The sequence below is a fragment of the Chenopodium album genome, chromosome 9 (genome assembly GCF_948465745.1).
Source record: "Chenopodium album chromosome 9, dcCheAlbu1.1, whole genome shotgun sequence".
Classification (NCBI taxonomy): domain Eukaryota; kingdom Viridiplantae; phylum Streptophyta; class Magnoliopsida; order Caryophyllales; family Amaranthaceae; genus Chenopodium; species Chenopodium album.
The window spans coordinates 66,930,267-66,951,282 of record NC_137842.1 but is presented as its reverse complement, the minus strand read 5'-3'; the positions used below and the strand labels follow the sequence as shown (position 1 = coordinate 66,951,282).

Genomic DNA, 21,016 nt, shown 5'->3' with positions numbered 1-21,016 from the left:
AATGGGGCCTATTCACATTTACTGAACTGTATTGAATTGATTGGAATTTGGAACTGAACTGAATTGGACTGAAATGAATATTTTATGAGAGAAGGAAATTAAGCTGAAATGAAAAAGTGTATACTTAAAAACTCAAATCGGAAAAAGACACAAGTCCATCCTGTTTCACTTCCCTACCTTATTTTTCAACCAAATGCGCCATATGTTGTCTTACATGTTAATTTTTTAAATACACTATCTTGTTTTAACTCTTTTCATTAAACGCCTTATCTTCATCTCCCCTCTTCAATTATTTTTATTTACAAATTCTCCTCTTCAATTTAACCTTTTCCTTTTAATTCGTTAATTTTAATATTTCCATCTTCTATTTTTCAAGCCTCATTTTGAACTAAAGTCTCAAAAATTAAATTTTTGTAATCATATTTTTTATTATTATACATTACACCTAGGGGTGCTTATCGAGTGAGTCGATCACGAGCTGAGGGGTGATCGACTCAACTCGAAAACTTTTTACATGTGCTCAACTCGTGCTCACTAAAGTTTTGAGCTAATAAAACCTGCTCGACTCGTGCTCGTTAAAGTTTCGAGTCGAGTCCAGTAGCTCACAATCTGCTCGTTAAAATTTTGGTCCTTCTATTATTATATTCCTTTATTTATTTTTTGTTCAATTTATATTGTTTTCCTTATTATATATATATATATATATATATATATATATATATATATATATATATATATATATATATATATATATATATATATATATATATATATATATATATATATTTAAAATTTACTCTTTCTTTTTTTATGATTTAAATTAACGTTTAATAAGTGTCAAATTTGTTTAAAGATAGTAACTTTGTTTGCAAATTCTATATTAATAATATATTATCGAGTTGCTCACGAGTAGGGATGTCAATGGGGCGGGGCGGGGCGGATGTTGGCCTTCCCATCCCCATCCCCACCTAATATTTTCATCCCCATCCCCGCGGCGGGTCCAATTTTCATCCCCATCCCCGCCCCACCGGGTACAACTCCAAAACCATCCCCGCCCCACCCCCTACTTGGATATCCATTCCCACCTAATCCCCACCAAAGACCCGCCTAATCCCCACCCAAGATCCACCTAATATCCGTATCTCAAATACACAATCTTACATAATTAATACGAATTATAAAATAAAACATTCTATACACATTTTTGTGTTATAATATAAGTGTCGTACAAAGTATTATAATTAATATTGTATTTTATGTAATTATTTTATAGAATAAAAGTATGTAATTTTACTTTAAAAGATATATAGTTGTGGGTATGAGGTGGGGATGGGGCGGGTACAAAGTGGGGCGGGGCGGGGATGGGGCGGGTGCAACTTAAAATCCACCCCCGCCCCATAACCCATGGCGGGTATGGTTTTTATCCCCATCCCCGCCCCACCACCCGCCAAATCGAGACCCATTCCCGCCCCATTGGGGCGGGGATGGGGCGGGTCTCCTACTTGACCCGCCCCACTGACAACCCTACTCACGAGCTTATCGAGTCGAGTTAGAGCTTGCTCAACTCGTGCTCGTTAACATCTCGAGTCGAGTTTTGACCAAGCGTTGATCGAGTTGAGTACGAGTTGCTCGCGAGCTGCTCAACTCAATTAGCACCCCTAATTACACCCCAAAACGATGTATTGGTATTTTCTCTGAGCAACCCAAACCGTGCATTGTACGGGCCAAAATACTACTTCGTGTTTTTTATGTATTTATATTTTTTAATTTTTTTTTACCTTAAATTAAAAAAAAGTAAATTTTTTGGTTTAAAAAAAAGGTAAAATTTTGTAACGCAGTAAATAACTTACATGGTCCGTATCACGATTTACTTTCTTCTCTCTCCTCCCCAAATCTGATTCACTCCCACATCGCAACCTTACTCCATTGCTAAGATCATCATCAATCAGATCTCCGCCGTTCTCGACGCTTCTACGGTGTTATTTACGGCGGTTCATCGCTTTTAATGGTGGTCACATAGAGTATATATACTCTCTCCGACAAATCGAGGTTCTTCAATGGCGGAAGCAACCTCATCTGAGGTTCTCTATCAAACTCTTCAACACGCTTCCGGACCTTGTTTCCCTAATTATCCGCCTCAACAGGTTTGAAATTCTCTCAATTTGTTTAGGTTTTTTGGCGCAAATTGTTTGTTAATTGTGATTGATTTTGGTGATTTCAGGTTATTGATACTGCTAATTCAGGAGTATTGTCATTGATTTCAACTCGAGGTATGTTGAATTTGATTTTTTTGCTAGCAATTTTGTCATAATTGGGTAGTTTAAGTTTAAATATGTTATGCAAGTGATAATCATGTACTATGGTTTGATTATCTAGTGATTGTAAAGTAAATTGTATTGTTTTAGGGTAGAATTAATAGAATTATGAAAGGAAGATTTAGTTAGGGTGTTATTGAGCTTGGAAACAATTGAATTTGTTTCTGGTGTATTGAGAGTGAAATGAGTGTAGTCTTTGCTGAATTGAAATGAGCCGGGAATGGAATGGGCAATATCAATGTGTGAATTGCTGTTTGATCGTTTTCCCGGTTGATTGCGATAGTTGCACAATTAGGTTGATCACTGATTTGTACAAGACTATACTTGAGCTGGAGACATTAGTTTCAGCTTTAGTTATATGTGATTTTTTCTTCCTTGATTGAGATTTAAACTATAGCTTTAATTATATGTGATTTTTTCTTCCTTGATTGGGATTGGAACTCTGTACTAGATAGTTTCTATATGCTTGATTATGTTATTATATCAACGTTCTAAGCCATGCACTGTCATGAATTCCATCGTCTTTTTGCATGTCAATGAACGAAACGATTGTATGAGGAGTACTAGGGAGTTTCTTATGAGCTCTCTTCTTTTGCGTTTCTTTTAGGTCTGACTCAAATTAAAGAAAAGTGGAATGCGTATAGACAACCAAAGAAATTGAAGAGGTTGGTGTCGTTGTTTGTAGCCCCTAAAGGTGAACGAGTGGCTGTTGCTGTTGGAAATCATATAACCATTTTACGGAAGGATGAGGAGTATCATCAACCATATGGGACTTTTGCTAGTAAGATTTACTATCTTATTTGTAGTTAAGATGTTGATGCTAGAAGCTGTGCATCTAATGTTTTGATTTGGCATTTTGTTTACTGGTTATTGGTTTTATTTTTTTTTCAAAAATCATTTGTTGATATATGTTTTGAATTTCTGTACTGCATGAATAACAATTTTTCCAACATTCTCAATGCCTCTGAAGATGCTCATATTTTGGGCTGATAAGGGGGATTGGATGTATGCAAGTATATCCAGCAGTCAAAGAATAGTAATAAATTAATAATACTTTATTAAGTCTTGAATTTTACTATGGAGAATAATTTTCTTGTACCTTGGTGCTTTAATACTCAAACTCAGATTCAAGTATGCAGATCCAAGACTCAAATTTAGATTCAACTCAGTTGAATCTTTTTACTAGTTTAAGAAAAAGTGCCTCTACCATGGCCCTATTTATTTATCAGTATTAGAAAAAATTCTCTCCATATCATATTATCTGCCCATTCAATAACTTAATTACTACATCTGTTAAATTTTAGTTGCAACAAAGGAATATCTCACAAAAAATACCCCTTTGTCGCAACTAAAAGTTAATGGAGGTAGTATAAATTATATGCCTTATTTCAGTCTTACAAACACTAAGTAGCGTAAGCTCTGAGAAGCAGTGAAGGTTGGATGAAAACCAAGGAGCAAAGAGTCTGCTAGTGGCTACAGATAATGATAGCTTTGATACTGCAAGTTTTACTGGAAAGAAAATTGAAATTTGTTATGTTTGTTTAGGTAATAATGTTGGTGCATTTACTCTTGGAGCATGGTCAGAATCTCATGATGTGCTCGGAATTGTTGATGATGTGGACACATTATACTTTATCAAGTCAAATGGTGATGAAATAATAAGAATTGAGCGCAGGCATCTGAAATTGGCGTTTCCAATCGTGGGCCTTTTTGTGCCTGATGTTACAGAGGCAACGGAACCTCTCTTGTAAGTTTTCTTTCAGTATTGTAGCATAACCAGTCAATCTAAATGGGTTTACCAGGCATGGAAGTATTTCGATTTCTTTCCAGTGTTTTTGGGTTGTCCTTGTGGGAAAAACTCAAAATTTCTTTCTTCTATGTTTAAGTTAGGCTGTGATGGTCACTACATTGTGTATTTGTTTTAATTATGTGAGTTTTGCAGGTGTAACTTTAATTTTCTTACTTCCGATGGAACTCTTCATCACATTGAGATCAGCCAGGATCTGAGTGCTTCTCTCTCTTCAATACGGACTTGGAGTGACGTAAAGAGACAGTTTTCACTAAATTTCTTCTGTCTAGACTACAACCCAGAACATTCTTTGCTTGTTCTAGTTGGTGTCCCTACCAATATTTCTATAACTGCTAGCAGCCCTACTGGTATTTTAGTTTGCATCCTTTATTAAAATCAATACATGCTCTTCTCTATATATACAAGTGATGAGTTTTTTTTAGAATTTTACTAAAAGAGGTTTTATTTAGAACTGCACTTTAATCTTTATGGTTATCAATTGTTGCTTCCACCTGCAGGATCTTCTACACTCTCTGTATGGCGCTGGAGTCAAAAATCAGGTTTGCTACAAGTCAATTCTCTGCAATTTGAAGGCGTTTATAGCAAACCTAAGGGGTTTAGAGGCCTGGTCGTATCTCCAAAGGTGCTGATCTCACCTCATGGAAAATTTATTGGGACCCTGGATTTAAGAGCACGTTTGAACATATTTAAGCTTAGTGTTGATAGCTCGTCTCTTTCTCTATTTACTTGTGGAGGGACAGACAATGATTTTCTAGAAGATATTGTCGATTTTACTTGGTGGTCTGATCATGTGTGCACTATAGCAAAAAAGGGAGGTGCTATGACCATGTTTGACGTCATTAGTGGGAAAAAGCTTTTAGACAATGATCCTGTGTTTTCTGTACCTGTCTTGGAGAGAACTGAATTTTTCTCGGGAAAAGTGTTTGTTTTAGATATCCCGTTGCTTAAAGAGACCCTAAATTCTGCTGATCATATGGAAATAAGTTATATTCATGATATGGACCAGTATATTGAAGGGAACCTTAATCAAGTTGAGACATCAAGACTTTCATGGAGGTTGCTGTCATTTTCAAGGAAATCAGTTCCTGAAATGTACGATGTCCTTATCAATAGTCATAGTTATCAGTCTGCTTTAGACTTTGCCGATCGTTACAAATTGGATAAGGATCAAGTATTCAAATCTCAGTGGCTGCACTCTGCACAAGGGAGTGACGAGGTGCATATGCTTCTATCTAACGTCAAGGATGAAGCTTTTGTGCTTCGTGAATGTGTTGAGAGAGTTGGGCAAACAGAGGATGCATTGCGAGCTTTACTTGCATATGGGCTTAACCTGACTAATCGCTACAAGTTTTCTGAACCTGAATCTGACTTGTGTGAACATGTATGGGATTCTCGTCTGACAAGACTTCAGCTGTTGCAATTCAAGGATAGGCTGGAGACTTTTCTTGGAATAAACATGGGCAGGTATTATTTCCTCAGTAAACATTGGCTTCACAAGAGTAATGACAACACACAAAGCATTGGAATTTACAGATTTCCTTTTTCTATTCATCCAATTGTACATCTTTTCAGTTTTTTTAGTTAATTGTAGTGATATCATGAAAGTGTGATGCCATATGTCTTGGAATTCTCTCAGTTAAAGAGTTTAAGGTACCACTGACTCATTGTGTAATGACATAGTTGTGCAGGTTTTCTGTGCAGGAATACAGTAAATTCCGCGTAATGTCGATTACTGAAGCAGCTGTGAAGCTTGCTGAGAATGGAAAAATCGGAGCTTTGAATCTTCTATTCAAGCGACATCCTTTCTCCTGTTCCCCCTTTATTCTGAAAATACTGGGTGCTATACCTGAAACCATTCAAGTCCAGACGTACAGTCAACTCCTTCCTGGAAGGGCCCCTCCTCCTGTTACTCCTCTTCGAGAGAGAGACTGGGTTGAATGTGAAGATATGATGGAATATATCAGAAAGTTACCTGAAACTGATGGAAGAGTTGTGCTTATTAAAACTGAACCTATAATTAAGCAACTCTATGGGATTTTATGGCCGTCAACTAGTGAGATACTGATATGGTACAAGGAAAGGGCCCAAGAAATTGATAAATTAAGTGGACAGCTAGAGAATAGTATCTGCTTGATTGACTATGGTTGCCGTAGGGGTATGTATGAGTTACAGCAGTTTCTTGATGATGTTTGGTACTTGCAACAGCTTGTTTATTCTGAAGGAATTGATGATGAGATGCATTGTCCTATCAGTCTTATTGAATGGGAGCATATGTCTGACTATGAGAAGTTCAAAACCATACTTAAGGGTGTGAAAGAAGAGAATATTGTTGAAAGATTACGTTTTCGAGCAATCCCATTCATGATGAATAAACGTCATTTGGAAGTAGAACATCAGAGGGATTCATTTTTGGTTCAGTGGTTGAAGGAGAATGCTGCTCAGAGCAAAATTGAATTTTGCTCCGTGGTCATTGATGAATGGTATCGGGATGTACAATGTGGATTTTTTGTGGATGAGATGGAAGCAGCTGAGTGTGCTCTTCAGTGCATATACTCGTGCAATGCTATGGATAGGTGGAATACTATGGCATCCATTCTGTCAAAGTTTCCAAATTCAAGAGGTGAGGTTATTCCTACTGTAACCTGCTCTCCATATTAGAAATAAAGTTTACTAGTTTCAGAGATGCATAATGTTGAGCATTAATCATGAATTTACAACTATCTATCTAATTTAAACAATTTATGATAAATGGGTCCCCAATGGAGTGGATTTTGGGATTTTTTTGTTTGTAATTTTTTTTCATTTTTTTTATTGTCTCTGTAAGTCACGACAAGCATGGCTTATACTTTCATTATCTGTGCCACAGTTCTATTTCTCTCAACTTAGGAATGTATTGGCTATCTTCGTTTTCTGTATGATTACAAGTCAAAGAAGTCTAGAGTGCCTCTGATTAATTTGTTGACTAATATAATGTGATGTATATGGTTATGCAGGTAGTGACATTCGTTCTGAGAGCCTAGAGAAAAAACTCAGAATAGCAGAGGGTCATATTGAAGCAGGGCGACTATTGGCTCTATATCAGGTTTGTATCTGATCATCTGATGCCCAATAACTTCTCTAAATTGTTTGAAACTTAACTCTAAGTGTATTGCTTTATCATTGTGAGTTTGTGACAGATATCTGAAAGGCTAATTTAAATTTAGAAGAGAGTGTAAGAAACAATTATAGATTATTATAAGCTTTTCCTATCGCCACTTATATCCATCAATGAGTATTTTCATTTTTCACTGGTCTACAACCTACATGATACATGTAATATGCCTTAATGGAAATTATTCTATTTTGTATTCCTTCATTGCTGTTTTAAGTGGATGACTTGGAGTATCTCATCACTTAGTATTTCTTACTGCCTGGGATGGCGAGACAACAGCCAGTGTGGGTTACACAGTCACACCAGCTGGTGATGTTTTGTATAAAGAAGAGTAAGTTGAAGCTCAGAAATTCAGATATTGATACAATTTCCGTCCAGAAATCTGATTTTTTTCCTCTGTTTTGAGCATATGAAGGTGTTTTATCGTTTACATTTTACCTGTGTTGAATTCCAAAATGGAATAGCTGTTGGAAAAGGATTGAAAGTATCATGGGAAGTAAAGCCAATGATATACACTCACAAATTTTTCTCATTTTCCCTCCCCTTGTTTTTTGAACTTCAGGTTCCAAAACCAGTGAATTTTTTTCATGAGGCTCATAAAGATGACAAGGCTGTAAAACAGATTCTTCGTCTTGTCCTTTCAAAATTTGCAAGACGTCAACCTGCTCGATCGGACAACGACTGGGCAAGTATGTGGCGTGATTTGCAGTGCTTGCAGGAAAAAGCCTTCCCATTCATAGACTTGGAGTATATGTTAATGGAATTTTGCAGAGGATTGCTTAAAGCTGGGAGATTTTCTCTTGCAAGGAATTATTTAAAGGGTACGGGAACAATCAGTTTGCCAATGGACAAGGCAGAAAGCCTTGTGATTCAAACAGCAAGGGAATATTTTTTCTCAGCATCAAGTCTATCTTCCTCTGAGGTAATCTTTGTTGTTTTGAATGTAGCTTGTAGTTGGTAATATGCAAAATTTTTTCTTCATACTTCTGCATGCAGTCATGCAACACCCCCCTCCCCTCCAATCTAAAGAAATTGAGAGAGAATGGCTCTTTTTTTCTTATTTGTGGGATGGTGCATCCACTCAACCCTGACTTAACAGGACATAGGTTCTTTAGTCTGGTTTGCGATTTGTCTAAATAAGGTTGGAGTCCCACCAACTAAACACGGCTGACCCACCAGTTCCACGAACTATCAAGTTTCATGGCTGCTTTTCTGTCCATAGTTCAAAACCAGTGAACACAACATCTGACTCCCCCTCCCCCTACCCTCGGTGCTCCATGGGACCTATATAGACCAAAAGCCGAGTGATGGGGGGTCCTTAGTAGAATAGCTTTCTGCTTCCATATGAATATTGGCAGATATTGGTGGCCTCCCTACGACAATGTTTTGCAGAACAAACTCAGTGGCCCAGTAACTATGTATGCCCATGTCTCCATGAGCAGTGCAAAATGCTTGAGCTTCAAGTTTTGATTGTTAAATTCTCTTATATAATACTTAAGATATTAGATGGCTTCTTAGCAGAATTAAGGTCCTCCAAGTTTTCATTTGGGTTACCAAGTGAAAAGTGTTGAAAGGCTGATAACCTGATAATCCCTCCCAGGAAATAGATGTACATTACCAAAGTATATGGATGGCTTATAAAGAACGGATGTCAAACTAGAAGCACAGGTGAAGTTAGAGAATTTCTTATCATGAAGTAAATATAAGGCACCATACATCATTGCAAAAGAGAGGTAAATCATCAGTATGGCACATTTAAGCTTGAGGGTTGACACTCAAGAGGACAAGGAAATAGAAGGCACTTATAATCCAGTTGGGTATATCTTAATTATATCATAAAAATGACAGTTTTTCAGTGAGAGATGAGGGATAATCTAAACTAAGGCTCTTTTTTAGGAAGAAATGGATTATACCTTTTGTAATCTGGAAGATAAGAGTATCTAGAGAATCTTTAGTTGTCTACTTTAGTCTATAGGCAGGATCCTTTGTAATTATTGGCTTTGTGGTTGGAATTGATCTTGTATGTTTTGCATGGCTCTCCTTTGTAAATGAGTATAGAAAACAAAATTAATGCCTTAAAGGCTTTTATCACTTAATTAAATGGGTATATCTGTAAAATTGTTCATTTCATAATTAGGAAGTGTAGCTTTTGCTATTATACTCTCTTAGTTGCTATTTGCTTGTGTTCAGTCTTCATCACTCTTCATCTATATTTAATATTTTTCTAAGAAATGATTAGTTGATTATGTGATGCAAAGGTCTATTTTGGTCGCATGCCTTTTGTCCAGTGTTTTTGTTTTGGATGTCAACATTCTACTTTAAGTCCTTAACTGATTTTAACTGATTGCCTATTTTATAATCCTTTTATCATATTTTCTCAACTTGTTTCAGATCTGGAAGGCTAGGGACTGTCTTGACCTCTTTCCTAGCAGCCCAACTGTTAGAATGGAGGCTGATGTTATTGACGCATTAACAGTCAAACTGCCGAACCTTGGTGTCAATGTTTTGCCTATGCAGTATAAGCAAATAAAGGATCCTATGGAAATCGTCAAGATGGCTATTACTAGCCAGGCTGGAGCATATCTAAATGTTGATGAAATAATTGAAGTCGCCAAGCTTCTTGGGTTAGCTTCTCAGGAAGATATATCTGCTGTTCAAGAAGCTATAGCACGTGAAGCTGCTGTTGCTGGAGATCTGCAGTTGGCTTTTGATCTATGCCTTGTTTTGGCTAGGAAAGGCCATGGTTTCATTTGGGATCTTTGTGCTGCATTAGCTAGGGGTCCTGCCATTGAGAACATGGATATAAATTCTCGTAAGCAGCTTCTGGGCTTTGCTTTGTGCCATTGTGATGATGAATCCATTGGCGACTTGCTACATGCGTGGAAAGATCTAGATATGCAAGCCCAATATGAGTCGCTGATGATGCAAACAGGTACAGATGAGTTTGCTGTTAACAGTTCCTCAACTATTTCAGCTCCTGATCACACTGCTCAACCTGTAACGGCTGGTGATTTTTCCGAGGATGAAGAGACTTTATTAAATAAAATTAAGGTGGTAATTTCTAAGGTTGCTAAAGATATTCCTGTGGCAAATGGGACCAGTTGGGATGATATCCTAAGAGAGAACAGGAAAGTTCTGTCTTTTGCTAATTTGCAGCTTCCATGGTTAGTTCAATTAAGCTGTGAACCAGAATCGGTATCAAATTACTATCCCGTTTCGGTGCCTGGAAAGCAATATGTTTCAGTAAGAACCCAAGCTGTAATAACAATTTTGTCCTGGTTGGCTAGGAATGGATTTGCTCCCAGGGATGATCTGATTTCCTCTCTGGCTAAACACATTATGGAACCACCAGTCACGGAGGAAGATGATGTTGTGGGTTGCTCTTTCCTTTTAAACCTCATTGATGCTTTTCATGGGGTGGAAGTTATTGAACAGCAGCTCAAAACTAGGGAGGATTACCAGGAGATTTGTAGCATTATGAATGTGGGGATGGTATATAGCTTGTTACACAATTCAGGAAATGCATGTAAAGATCCACTTCAGAGGAGAGAGCTGTTGCAGAGAAAGTTTCAGGAGAAGATTAGTTCAGGTAACTAACACCTTTCTGTTTTGAGTTAATTGCACGAAGATTGAAATTTCCATTAAAAATTGTACTTTTTATGTTTGTAATAATCTTTCATGATAATTTTTTGATTATTTAGATGAACTGGAAAAAGTTGAAAAAGCACAAGCCACATTTTGGAGAGGCTGGAAACTGAAACTGGAAGAGCAAAAGCGGTTGGCAGATCGTGTAAAGGTGTTGGAGGAACTAATTCCTGGAGTTGAAACTGCACGCTTCTTATCCGGGGATTTACAGTACATGAATAGTGTTGTCATGTCTTTTATTGACTCAGTAAGGTTACAAAAGAAACCTATCTTGAGAGACATGTTGAAATTAGCAGACACCTATGGCTTAAATCGTACAGAGGTAAATGCTGAAGTATTTCTTTAAATGATTCAGAATGATTCATTTTTTAATTTTTAATACTTTTTCTTTAGTTGTTGACACTCGGGCATACAAATGTACATGCGTTTCTTCTTTTTTGTTCCAAGAGGTCATTTGATGATATTGCTATTTGTTCTTCTCCAGGTCTTGTTGAAGTTTCTTGCTTGTGTATTAGTTTCAGAGGTTTGGAGCAATGAGGAAATTGATTCTGAAATTTCAGATTTTAAGGGAGAAATCCTCGAATCTGCTACAAAGACTATTGATGTCATAACCTCTGTCGTGTATCCTGTAATTGATGGTTGCAATAAAGCTCGTCTTGCTTATATTTTTGCACAGCTTTCAGACTGTTACCTGCATTTGGCGGAAATAAAAGGTTTGCATCCCTCAGAATTTCAAGGGTTAGGAGATTCATCTGTAACATTGGGGCATTTCTATCGGGTCCTTGAACAAGAATGCTTTCGTGTCTCCTTCATAACAGATCTGAACTTCAAAAACATTGTAGACATTAATTTAGGCTGTCTGAACTCTGTTCATTTCAATGATGAAGTTTGCCGGCATGTTAGTGAATTTACTGTAGAAGCCCTTTCAAAAATGGTGCAAGAGCTTCATTGTACCATTACCAGTACAACCTCCAAGGATATTATATCATGGCAAGATGTGTATAAGCATCATGTTGTAAATTTGTTAGAGAATTTGGAGTACCGAGCTAAAAAGATTCATCTTGAAAATCCTGAGAGCCTACAAAGCTTGCTAAGCGAAGTTGAGCAGACCTATGATGCGTGCAGTAAGCACATTAGAATCTTGGAATGCCAGTCTGCTTTAGTTATCATGAAGCGGTACTTCTGTAATGTTATCCCTTTGCATTTTGTTAGAGAGAGTGCTTTCAGTGATCTATGTCTGAATGATTGCCTTATTGTACTTCTGAATTTCTGGATGAAATTGAATGCTGATATGGTGGAAATGGCTGAAAGTTCAGATGAGAAGTTTGCTGCAGTTTCTTTGATGATATGCCTTAAGGTTTTCTTGAGGTTAGTGGTGGAGGGAAAAATTACACCAAGTCAGGGATGGGGCACTGTATATTTCTTTGCCAATTGCAGCTTATTAACTAGTCCTTCGGTATATTGCTCTTTCTGTAGAGCTATGATCTTATCTGGTAGTGAGTTTGGCTCTGTGGAGGCTGTATTTTCTGAAGCTCTTTCTGAATGCTCGATTGACCATGGTATGAGGTTGGACAACGAGAGTGGCGTTACTTGTTATATTGATGTTTGTAATTTATACCTAGACATACTAGAAAGTATTTTGTCTAACTTAGTACATGATGATAGTGAACGACATAACTTGCGCAACTTGCTATCTTCTTTAAGTAGATTTGAAGGTGATCTAGAAGCTCTAAAGGTGGTTCGAACTGCAGTTTGGGAAAGGTTAGCCAAGTTTTCTGATAACTTGCAGTTGCCTAGTCATGTACGAGTGTATGTCTTGGAGGTATTGCAATTCATTTTAGGCAGAAAAGGTAAGCTATCAACAGATCAGGAAATTAGTATTCTTCCTTGGGAAGAATGGGATGAATGGAATTCCATAAGTAAGAATGCTGAACTTACAGCAGAGCAGCCACTTGCAAATCAATCAGAAGGTTCTAACAGGTTTGATAATGCACTTGTTGCTTTGAGAACTACTGAGCTTGCAGGATCAATTTCTTCCCACTTGGATATAAGTGCCAATGATCTCTTGACAGTTGATTCAGCTGTTTCTTGCTTTGCAAAAGTGTGTGAAGCTGCGGATACACATGCACATATTGGTACTCTTGTGGCCATTTTGGAGGAATGGGAAACCCTCTTTCTCGTGGAGAAAAAAGAAGCTTCTGCAGAAGTCTCAGTAGCATCTGATGCAGGCAATAACTGGAGTGATTGGGATGATGAGGGTTGGGAAAAAGAAAGCATTCATGATGAGGAACCTGTTCAGGAAGAGAAAATTGAATCTTTAGTATCTATACATCCTTTGCACGCATGTTGGATGGAGATTCTAAGAAAACTCATCATGCTGTCCCTATTCCATGAAGTGGTGAAATTAATTGATCGATCTTTGGAAAGATCTGATTTGGTCTTGATTGATGAAGATGATGCAAGCAACTTGAGTAGCATGTTAATTGGTTCTGATTCCTTCATGGCCCTAAAAGTAGTGTTATTGCTTCCATATGGAACACTACATATGCGCTGCTTAGATGCAATTGAAAACAAGCTTAAACTGGAAGGTATCCCAGAGAACACTGATAAGAACTTGTTAGTTCTTGTTTTATCTTCTGGGATTATATCCACCATAATTTCTGAACCAGCACTTGGAGCTACTTTCTCTTACATCTGTTACTTGGTGGGTGATTTATCACATCAATCTCAGAATTTCCTGTTGTCAAAGACAAATCAGAATCTGATAGATGATGAGATCGAAGGCTTCTGCCTTACTTTCGTACAAATTCTGTTTCCTTGTTTTGTTTCAGAACTGGTGAAGGCAAATCAGCAAATTTTAGCTGGATTTCTTGTTACGAAATTTATGCACACAAATCCTTCTCTTTGCCTGATTAATGTTGCCGAGGCTGGCCTCAGCAGGTATTTGCGAAGCCACATGCAGCAACTAGAATGCCGTGACTCTGCAACAGAAGCAAGAAAGCCAGAGATACTAGGACAGACACTGTCTAACTTGGAATTAAAATTGAAGAACTTGATCCGATCTGCATTAATGTTGCTTCCTAACAGTAGTTCATAGTTTTGTTATACTAAACCCATTTTTTGGGTATACACTGCTGAGAATTTTCGTTCCAGCTAAAGGAATTTTGTTGTAGAAAAATATATGTAGGGGCCTTGTACATGTTTTTTGCTCTGTTGAATTGTACATCTAAGAGTAAGCTGGTTGGTGATACATTGTTTGAAATATGATGTACTGGTATAATTCTGAACTGACAGTAGAGTTCTGGAATTCAACCCTAATATTTAAGTAGTGTTAGTCAAATTTTGTTGCTTAGTCCTTTTCTTGTAAACATTGCAATGATTGCATCAATTATCGTTTTATTTGTTTGCTCACTTGTTAAAAAACTTAAATTCTGTAATATAAACATATTATAAAGAATTCATATTAGAAAAGTGCACATTAATACAAGATTTTGTTTTTTTAATTTTTTAATTTTTAATTTTTTTTTTATTTTTTTTTGAGGAAAATAAAACAAGTTTTCTAGCATCTCATCTATTGTAATTTTTTATTTTTCAGTATGAACATAAATTTCACTTTATTTTTAAACTGTACTTCTTTCGTTTTATAATTTTTGTAATGTTGCGACTTTCAAATGTGTACTGTGTACATATATAAATTCAATATCTTTCGTTTTATACTCCGTAATTTTTTTATTTTAGTACTTTGTATTAGTTTAGTTCAATAAATCAAAACAAGTAAAAAAAAAAAAAAACCCGAAGAATCTACTTGTAATTAAAGTTTTAAACATCCATGTCTAAAGTTTTTAAATGATTAAAAAAATGAATTAAAAAATAAAAATAAAAATAAAAAGTGGGTGTAAAACTAAAAAAGGTTATGATTTGAAATCTGTGATTTCTGTTTCTAATTTCTCTCTCTACAACGTTCCTTTTTCTCTCTCCCGCGAGCAGAAAGCACACAGACATTGAAATTGTTAATGGAAGCCATCAGAAAGCAAGCTACTCGCCTCCGCGAACAAGTTGCTAAGCAGCAGCAGGTTTTTTTTTGAATTTTTTCTCGTTAATTACTTCTGACTGAACCCTAATTTTACCCTCAAATCATCAATTTCCAATTATTCTTTGTTTTAATTGATCCGGTTTACTCATTTTCTTGATCTTTGAGCTAAACTTTTGCTAATTTTGATTTATTTGTTTGTGATTTTATTTTATTCAATATGTAAATTGAGATCGTCATTTTGACTGTTTTTTTGCAAATTTAGGGGTTAATTGAGTAATTTGATCGATCTGCCAAGGTTTTCCGATCTTAATTATGAATTTGATTTGAGTTTAATTGAAATGATTAATACTTTTTGGTGTTGAACTGAAATGCGATCAAATTTAGATGATTCGGCGATTTTGGATCAGATTAGAGTAGTCTAAATTTATCTGTTTAAGGTTGATTTCTTGATATCAATGCATAGTATACTGTAATTAAGGAGAGATGAGGGGTCCGGTAAGACGAAGTAGGGGTCTTGATTCTGGAGGACTTGTGGAGCTAGTTTATAACTTTATATTGCATTGGTGGTATAATGAAGGTGATTTTGACCAGGAGAATGTTGCAAGGACTGCTCTTTCCGAAGGTTAATGTCGAGTTAAATTTCGGTGTTTATTTTAGCCTTATTACATTGGAGGAGAAAAGACAAGTAATTTTCGAATGGACTAATTCACAAGCTAAGGCCTTTTGGTAAAAGAGACTTTCACCCATCATGTGAAAATCATCTATTGACTTGATTTGTCACTTGCTTCGAATAAAGTCTCGAGAGATAAAAGTGAGCTGAACTTGAACATTTGAAGAAATTTGATTGTATATTAAGTGTACGAGCTTCAGCTTGGCCAATGAAAATATCTTCTTTACAACTGTTAGGTGTGGAGGTAGAGTAGATATTGACATATTGTGAAAGAATCACGTTGCATTGATCTTGTTGTGTCAAATCATTCGAATTCCACACATCGAGTTAATGGAGGATATAAAAGATCAAGCAATGGATTTTAATGACATATCCGCTGCATACACTGTAAGTGAGCTGAACTGTCATGATGTTCAAGCTGGGCCTGTTTACTATCAGTGAGCACTTGCTTCATGGTTTTTCACTTGTTCATGGGTATATTGATTCATCTACAACCGTATGCAGATCAGTTATCATGTTTGACTGCTGGAGAGTGGTGGTCTGATTTTCACACTGCAGTGAATACGTTGATAGAGAGTTTAAACGAGGTAGAGGGAGACCGAAAATGACTTGGTTAGAAGGAGTTAGAAAGGATATGAAGCAAATTGATTTGCGTGAGAATGAGGTATTTGTTCGGAAGGGATGGAGGTGGAAGATTTTTGTGGATGACTATACGGAATAATCACTTTTGGTTCATGTAGCCGACCCCACTTATGGGATTAAGGCTTTGAATGATTGATTAATAGTGTATACATTGATGGCAATATTCTAAATATGAAGCTCATAAAAAAAAAAAAAAAAAAAATCAGTACCGAACCTCTACAAATGACATTTATGCAAGTAGGACAGCAGTATTATTTTTAATGCTCGACAATTTTCCTATTTTCTTTTATAGGATGCTGTTTAATGATGTAGCCAAGTAGTAAAATTGTTTGAAAACATTTAGTGAGGTAGTGGTTTTTACTTAATTAACAAATCTTGGTACCTGAACTCATTAATTCTCTAGACCTCTGTTTTTAAGACACGGATATAATCATATACACTCTGTTTGTTGGCCTTGGTGCCTAGCCAGCATCCCAAAAGGAAATATCAACTATTTATAATTCTGATCGATAAATTTCAGCTTCTTTGCTTGTCACATTGGAATTGAGCTGACATTGAGCTTTTTAGGTTTCGTTATTTCACTCAAAAACTTTCTCATATAAACTTATCTGTAATACCTGAACTTTTTGAAACTTAGTTTTAGTTGTAAATTGAAATTGGTAACCCACGCCTGAACTTGTATTTACTGATCGCCTTACATGTTCTTATTTGGACTTTTTTCCCCTGAAAAGTGATCTTTCAAGGTGAAAAGAACAACCTTTGTTTACAAATAAACAATCCCCCTCTTTGCTTACCTGTGTACCTCATATTTCCAAAAAAGTTTTAAATAGGGATAAATACCTGCTTACTTTCTGGCTAGATGCATACTTATCAGTTGACACTTCCATTGCTGAATTCAAACAAATGTCTTCTCTGTGATTGATGTTATCTTAATGATTTGTATCTGTACTGCAGGCTGTTTTCAAGCAATTTGGTGGAGGATATAATTCAGATAATTTGGTCACAGATGAGGCAGAGCTTCATCAACATCAGAAACTTGAGAAGCTTTACATATCAACACGAGCTGCTAAGGTTATCTGATTTTCCTTGGAAATCTCTAGACTTTTCTTCTTAAAATTTCTGCTTATTATAATGTTATCATGTTTCAGCATTTTCAAAGAGATATCGTGCGTGGAGTTGAAGGTTATATTGTTACAGGATCGAAACAAGTTGAAATTGGTAATTTTCTACCCATATAATCAGTTTGTAATCCCTCATCACTTGGAAAGCAATATAGTTGATTTCTTATAATCATTAGTCATTGTGTGCCACTTGTTTATTAGGTACAAAGTTGTCTGAGGATAGCAGGAAGTATGGTGGTGAAAATACATGCACTAGTGGTAGCACATTGTCCAAAGCAGCTGTTAGTTTTTCCCGAGCTCGTGCACAGATGGAGAAGGAGCGCGGAAATTTATTAAAAGCTCTTGGTACACAGGTCTGACCATCTCTGCTTTAATAATCATTGTTTCTATGTTTTTCAACAGCAAGGGAGAACATCAACAATGATTTACTGAAACGAGTTGGCTATATTTATTATTTTCTACTTTGGAATATACTACCTTGATAACTGAGAACATTATGCAAGAAGGTTGACTATGAATGCAGATGGATGCTAATCATCATATATAAGCAACCCTTTCACCGACTATGCAATTATAGCACTATTGTTCAGTTAAGGTTGCAGTACTCATATATGTTACGGACTGGGGTAGGACCGTAGGAGTGTTGGATACGGATATAAATCCTAGTGTCTGATATGGCAATTCTAAAAATTGGGCGCCTGAGGACTCTGCTGGGATCTGGACATGGGTGTGGGGACGCGGCATGAGTGTGTATTGCTAATATTGTAGTGCATATGCATAAAGTCTTATACTCTTTGAACTTTGAAATATAGTCTTACGTATACATATTTATTATTTTACAGGCTTACAGCATAATCTGTTTGAAAGAGTGCAAAATAAATTTTGTGTTTTCTAATTATTCTTATATAGATGGCCTAGGTGCTATATGTAATAGAAGCTTAAATTATATATTTTAAAAAAATAAAAATAAGGGAGCAAAGTGAAGGCAAGGAGATAAATTTATAGTGTATAGGTGCCTTTATACGAGTTATACCCTGCCAAAAAATAAATAATCTGTTTGGAGCCTTTTCTCTCTCAACTTCCCACCTAAAGAAGTGTCTCACTATCAAGAAAAAAAAAAAAAAAAGAAGAATATAAGAAAAGTGTCGCACCAATTTCCCATTACTGATTAAGTGCTTTAGTTGTTTAATAAAAGTGTATTTGTTCCTTATATAATGTCTTCTAATAGCACACTATATCTAATTCCATAAGATATTTATTAAGGTCTTTTGATTACTAGGTAGCGGAGCCCTTAAGAGCAATGGTTATGGGAGCTCCCTTAGAAGATGCTCGGCATCTTGCTCAACGATATGACCGAATGCGACAAGAAGCTGAAGCTCAGGTATTACAAATAATTACACTATTATCTTATAATTTAGAGCTTGGAAGAATATGCTTTTGTCCTTAAACTTAAAAATTCACATGCATAGTCTGTGATTTCAAATTCATCTAACTTGAACCTAGACAGGCAATTGAAGTTTCTAAACGTCAGGCAAAAGTTAGAGAAGCATCAGGAAATCCAGAAATCGTTATGAAGTTGGAAGCTGCTGAGTCAAAGCTTCATGACTTGAAATCTAATATGGGGATATTGGGAAAGGAAGCTGCATCTGCAATGGCGGCTGTTGAGGGTCAGCAACAGAGATTGACTCTTCAACGACTCATTGCCATGGTAATAAGGAATTCTCTATCTTACAGAACTTAAATTAATATTATACAGTACATATGTCGTAAGGCTGAACCATAAGTTTTTTCCCCTTCCGTGTCCACAATATATAAGGTGGAAGCAGAACGTGCCTACCATCAAAGAGCACTCCAGATACTTGAACAGCTTGAAGGCGAGGTATCCTCAATTCATCTTAGTTGGTGTATATGAAGTATTATTTATGTTTCTGTTGAGTCTGCAATCCTTTTCATTTCTCTTTCGATGTGGTCAAGCTTTAGTTTGTGGTGATGTATAGATGATATCAGAGCGACAACGTATAGAAGCTGCCCCCAGCCCAAGTATTGAGAACAATGTATCACCACCTCCAGCTTATGAAGAAGTTAATGGTGGGTTTGCGTCTCAGGCTCAGAATGGCACAACTGACAGCATGGGTTATTTCCTAGGAGAGGTTAGTAACTATTGGCCTTGTGTTCTATTATGTAGTAAAAACATGGCTTAGAAGCATGCATATATCAATTTCTTTGCTCAGTAAGGGGCTGGTGGGAGTGAAGTTGAATATAGTATAGAAGATATCATCATCTTCTTAAATGTCAAATTATGAAGGAAATAGAGGCCTATACCAAAGAAAATACGACTCCAAACTAAGGGCTTCAATTGATCAAAAGGTTGTTACAATTCATAGTATTTATGTGATGGAACGTATTACTTTTTCATCAATATATATGCACAGAAGCATAGGCTGCAGCAGTACGCTTAATGAATAGCAATCTGAGCCCACTTCATACTGATTGCTAAACTATGGAGCTGGTTTAATGTAATTTGTCTTTGTGTGTAACTCTCCCTTCCCTTGTGATTTTCTCTGATTTTAACGTATATTTTCATTTTGCAGGTCACATGCCCATACCAAGCAGAGTCCGACATTGAGTTGAATTTGTCAATAGGGGATTATGTTGTTGTTCGAAAGGTTTGCAGCTTACATCTTTACCTTTAATTTTGACTCTTTGGCTGCTGCTGTGTTTAGTTATTTTGTCACAAGCATCTGAAATTATGTGCTTGAATGAATTTTGTTTTTGACAGTTATGCCGTTATGGTGTTATCCCCATAGTTACATAAACTTACAGGACTGATGGTGCTCATTTCACCTTAGTAATATGAGTTTTGAAGAAATGGAAATTCAGATATGGGCTACCTAATTCATTTCACGACTTAAACATTAAATTAGACAAGTATTTCATGTGAAAAGAGCAAAGCTTTTGAGCTTTAGCCTATCAAACATTCTGAAAATCACATATTTTGTCATAATTAATGATGGAAAAAGGCACAAGCTGTTTTTTTTTTTTCCCTCTATTTATTTGTTAAAACATCTTGTCTTAACTTCAAGTAAAACACAAATTGAAACCTGCTATTGACAGGTATCCAACAACGGCTGGGCTGAAGGTGAAAGCAAAGGCAAAGCCGGTTGGTTTCCTTACGGTTACATTGAAAGAAGAGAACGCGTACTAGCAAGCAAGATCGCCGAAGTTTTCTGAAATCTACGTCTGGGTAGCTGAAACTGAAAAAGGTTTTGTTTGTAATGTGTTTCAACTCTACATCAAAGCCCAAAATTCATTGTTTGTTTGATATATAAATGGAACAATTGCCGTAGGTTTACTGTAGTGTATGATGTAGCTATCATTTTTGTTTACTTTCTGATCTCCCAATTTTTTTTTCTTTTACATTTTGTGCCATCTTATAGAAGTATATGTCATGTATTGTCTACATCGGAAGTGGGAGGGGGAATGACTGTGAGGATGTCATGAAAGTGTGACTGATACTTCAAATTTTTAATATGCTATTTTTGATTTCTTTTGTTGGTTTATTGCCTATTTGTTGTACTCTTTTTTTTTTTTTTTTTTTTTTTTCGGTTTATTACCAAATGCCAACTGAT

General features: G+C 36.3%; 2 protein-coding genes across 2 annotated transcripts; both read left to right on the top strand.

The window, feature by feature from the left end:
• Positions 1 to 1,869: 1,869 nt before the first annotated feature.
• Positions 1,870 to 14,273, top strand: LOC145558885 (MAG2-interacting protein 2-like). Its single transcript, XM_081620246.1, has 12 exons — positions 1,870 to 2,144; positions 2,222 to 2,270; positions 2,923 to 3,096; positions 3,861 to 4,062; positions 4,258 to 4,472; positions 4,623 to 5,589; positions 5,814 to 6,745; positions 7,119 to 7,207; positions 7,839 to 8,198; positions 9,668 to 10,865; positions 10,978 to 11,243; positions 11,406 to 14,273. Exons 1-12 carry the CDS (start codon positions 2,058 to 2,060, stop codon positions 14,016 to 14,018), a joined length of 7,152 nt encoding a protein of 2,383 aa, XP_081476372.1. The 5' UTR covers positions 1,870 to 2,057; the 3' UTR covers positions 14,019 to 14,273.
• A 559-nt stretch (positions 14,274 to 14,832) lies between these two features.
• On the top strand, positions 14,833 to 20,947 carry LOC145558886 (SH3 domain-containing protein 2-like). The gene is made up of 10 exons (XM_081620247.1): positions 14,833 to 14,994; positions 17,221 to 17,337; positions 17,415 to 17,484; positions 17,589 to 17,740; positions 18,667 to 18,768; positions 18,895 to 19,095; positions 19,204 to 19,266; positions 19,385 to 19,537; positions 19,979 to 20,053; positions 20,502 to 20,947. Exons 1-10 carry the CDS (start codon positions 14,935 to 14,937, stop codon positions 20,616 to 20,618), a joined length of 1,110 nt encoding a protein of 369 aa, XP_081476373.1. The 5' UTR covers positions 14,833 to 14,934; the 3' UTR covers positions 20,619 to 20,947.
• Positions 20,948 to 21,016: the final 69 nt, after the last annotated feature.

Excerpts from the sequence above, each read along its gene's own strand:
- LOC145558885 (XM_081620246.1), top strand. The coding sequence starts at position 2,058 with ATGGCGGAAGCAACCTCATCTGAGGTTCTCTATCAAACTCTTCAACAC. Across the intron at positions 2,145-2,221 it reads CTAATTATCCGCCTCAACAG|GTTATTGATACTGCTAATTC; the intron begins GTTTGAAATTCT and ends TGGTGATTTCAG. Across the intron at positions 11,244-11,405 it reads ATGGCTTAAATCGTACAGAG|GTCTTGTTGAAGTTTCTTGC; the intron begins GTAAATGCTGAA and ends GTTCTTCTCCAG.
- LOC145558886 (XM_081620247.1), top strand. The coding sequence starts at position 14,935 with ATGGAAGCCATCAGAAAGCAAGCTACTCGCCTCCGCGAACAAGTTGCT. Across the intron at positions 19,096-19,203 it reads TTCAACGACTCATTGCCATG|GTGGAAGCAGAACGTGCCTA; the intron begins GTAATAAGGAAT and ends ACAATATATAAG. Across the intron at positions 19,538-19,978 it reads TGGGTTATTTCCTAGGAGAG|GTCACATGCCCATACCAAGC; the intron begins GTTAGTAACTAT and ends TTCATTTTGCAG.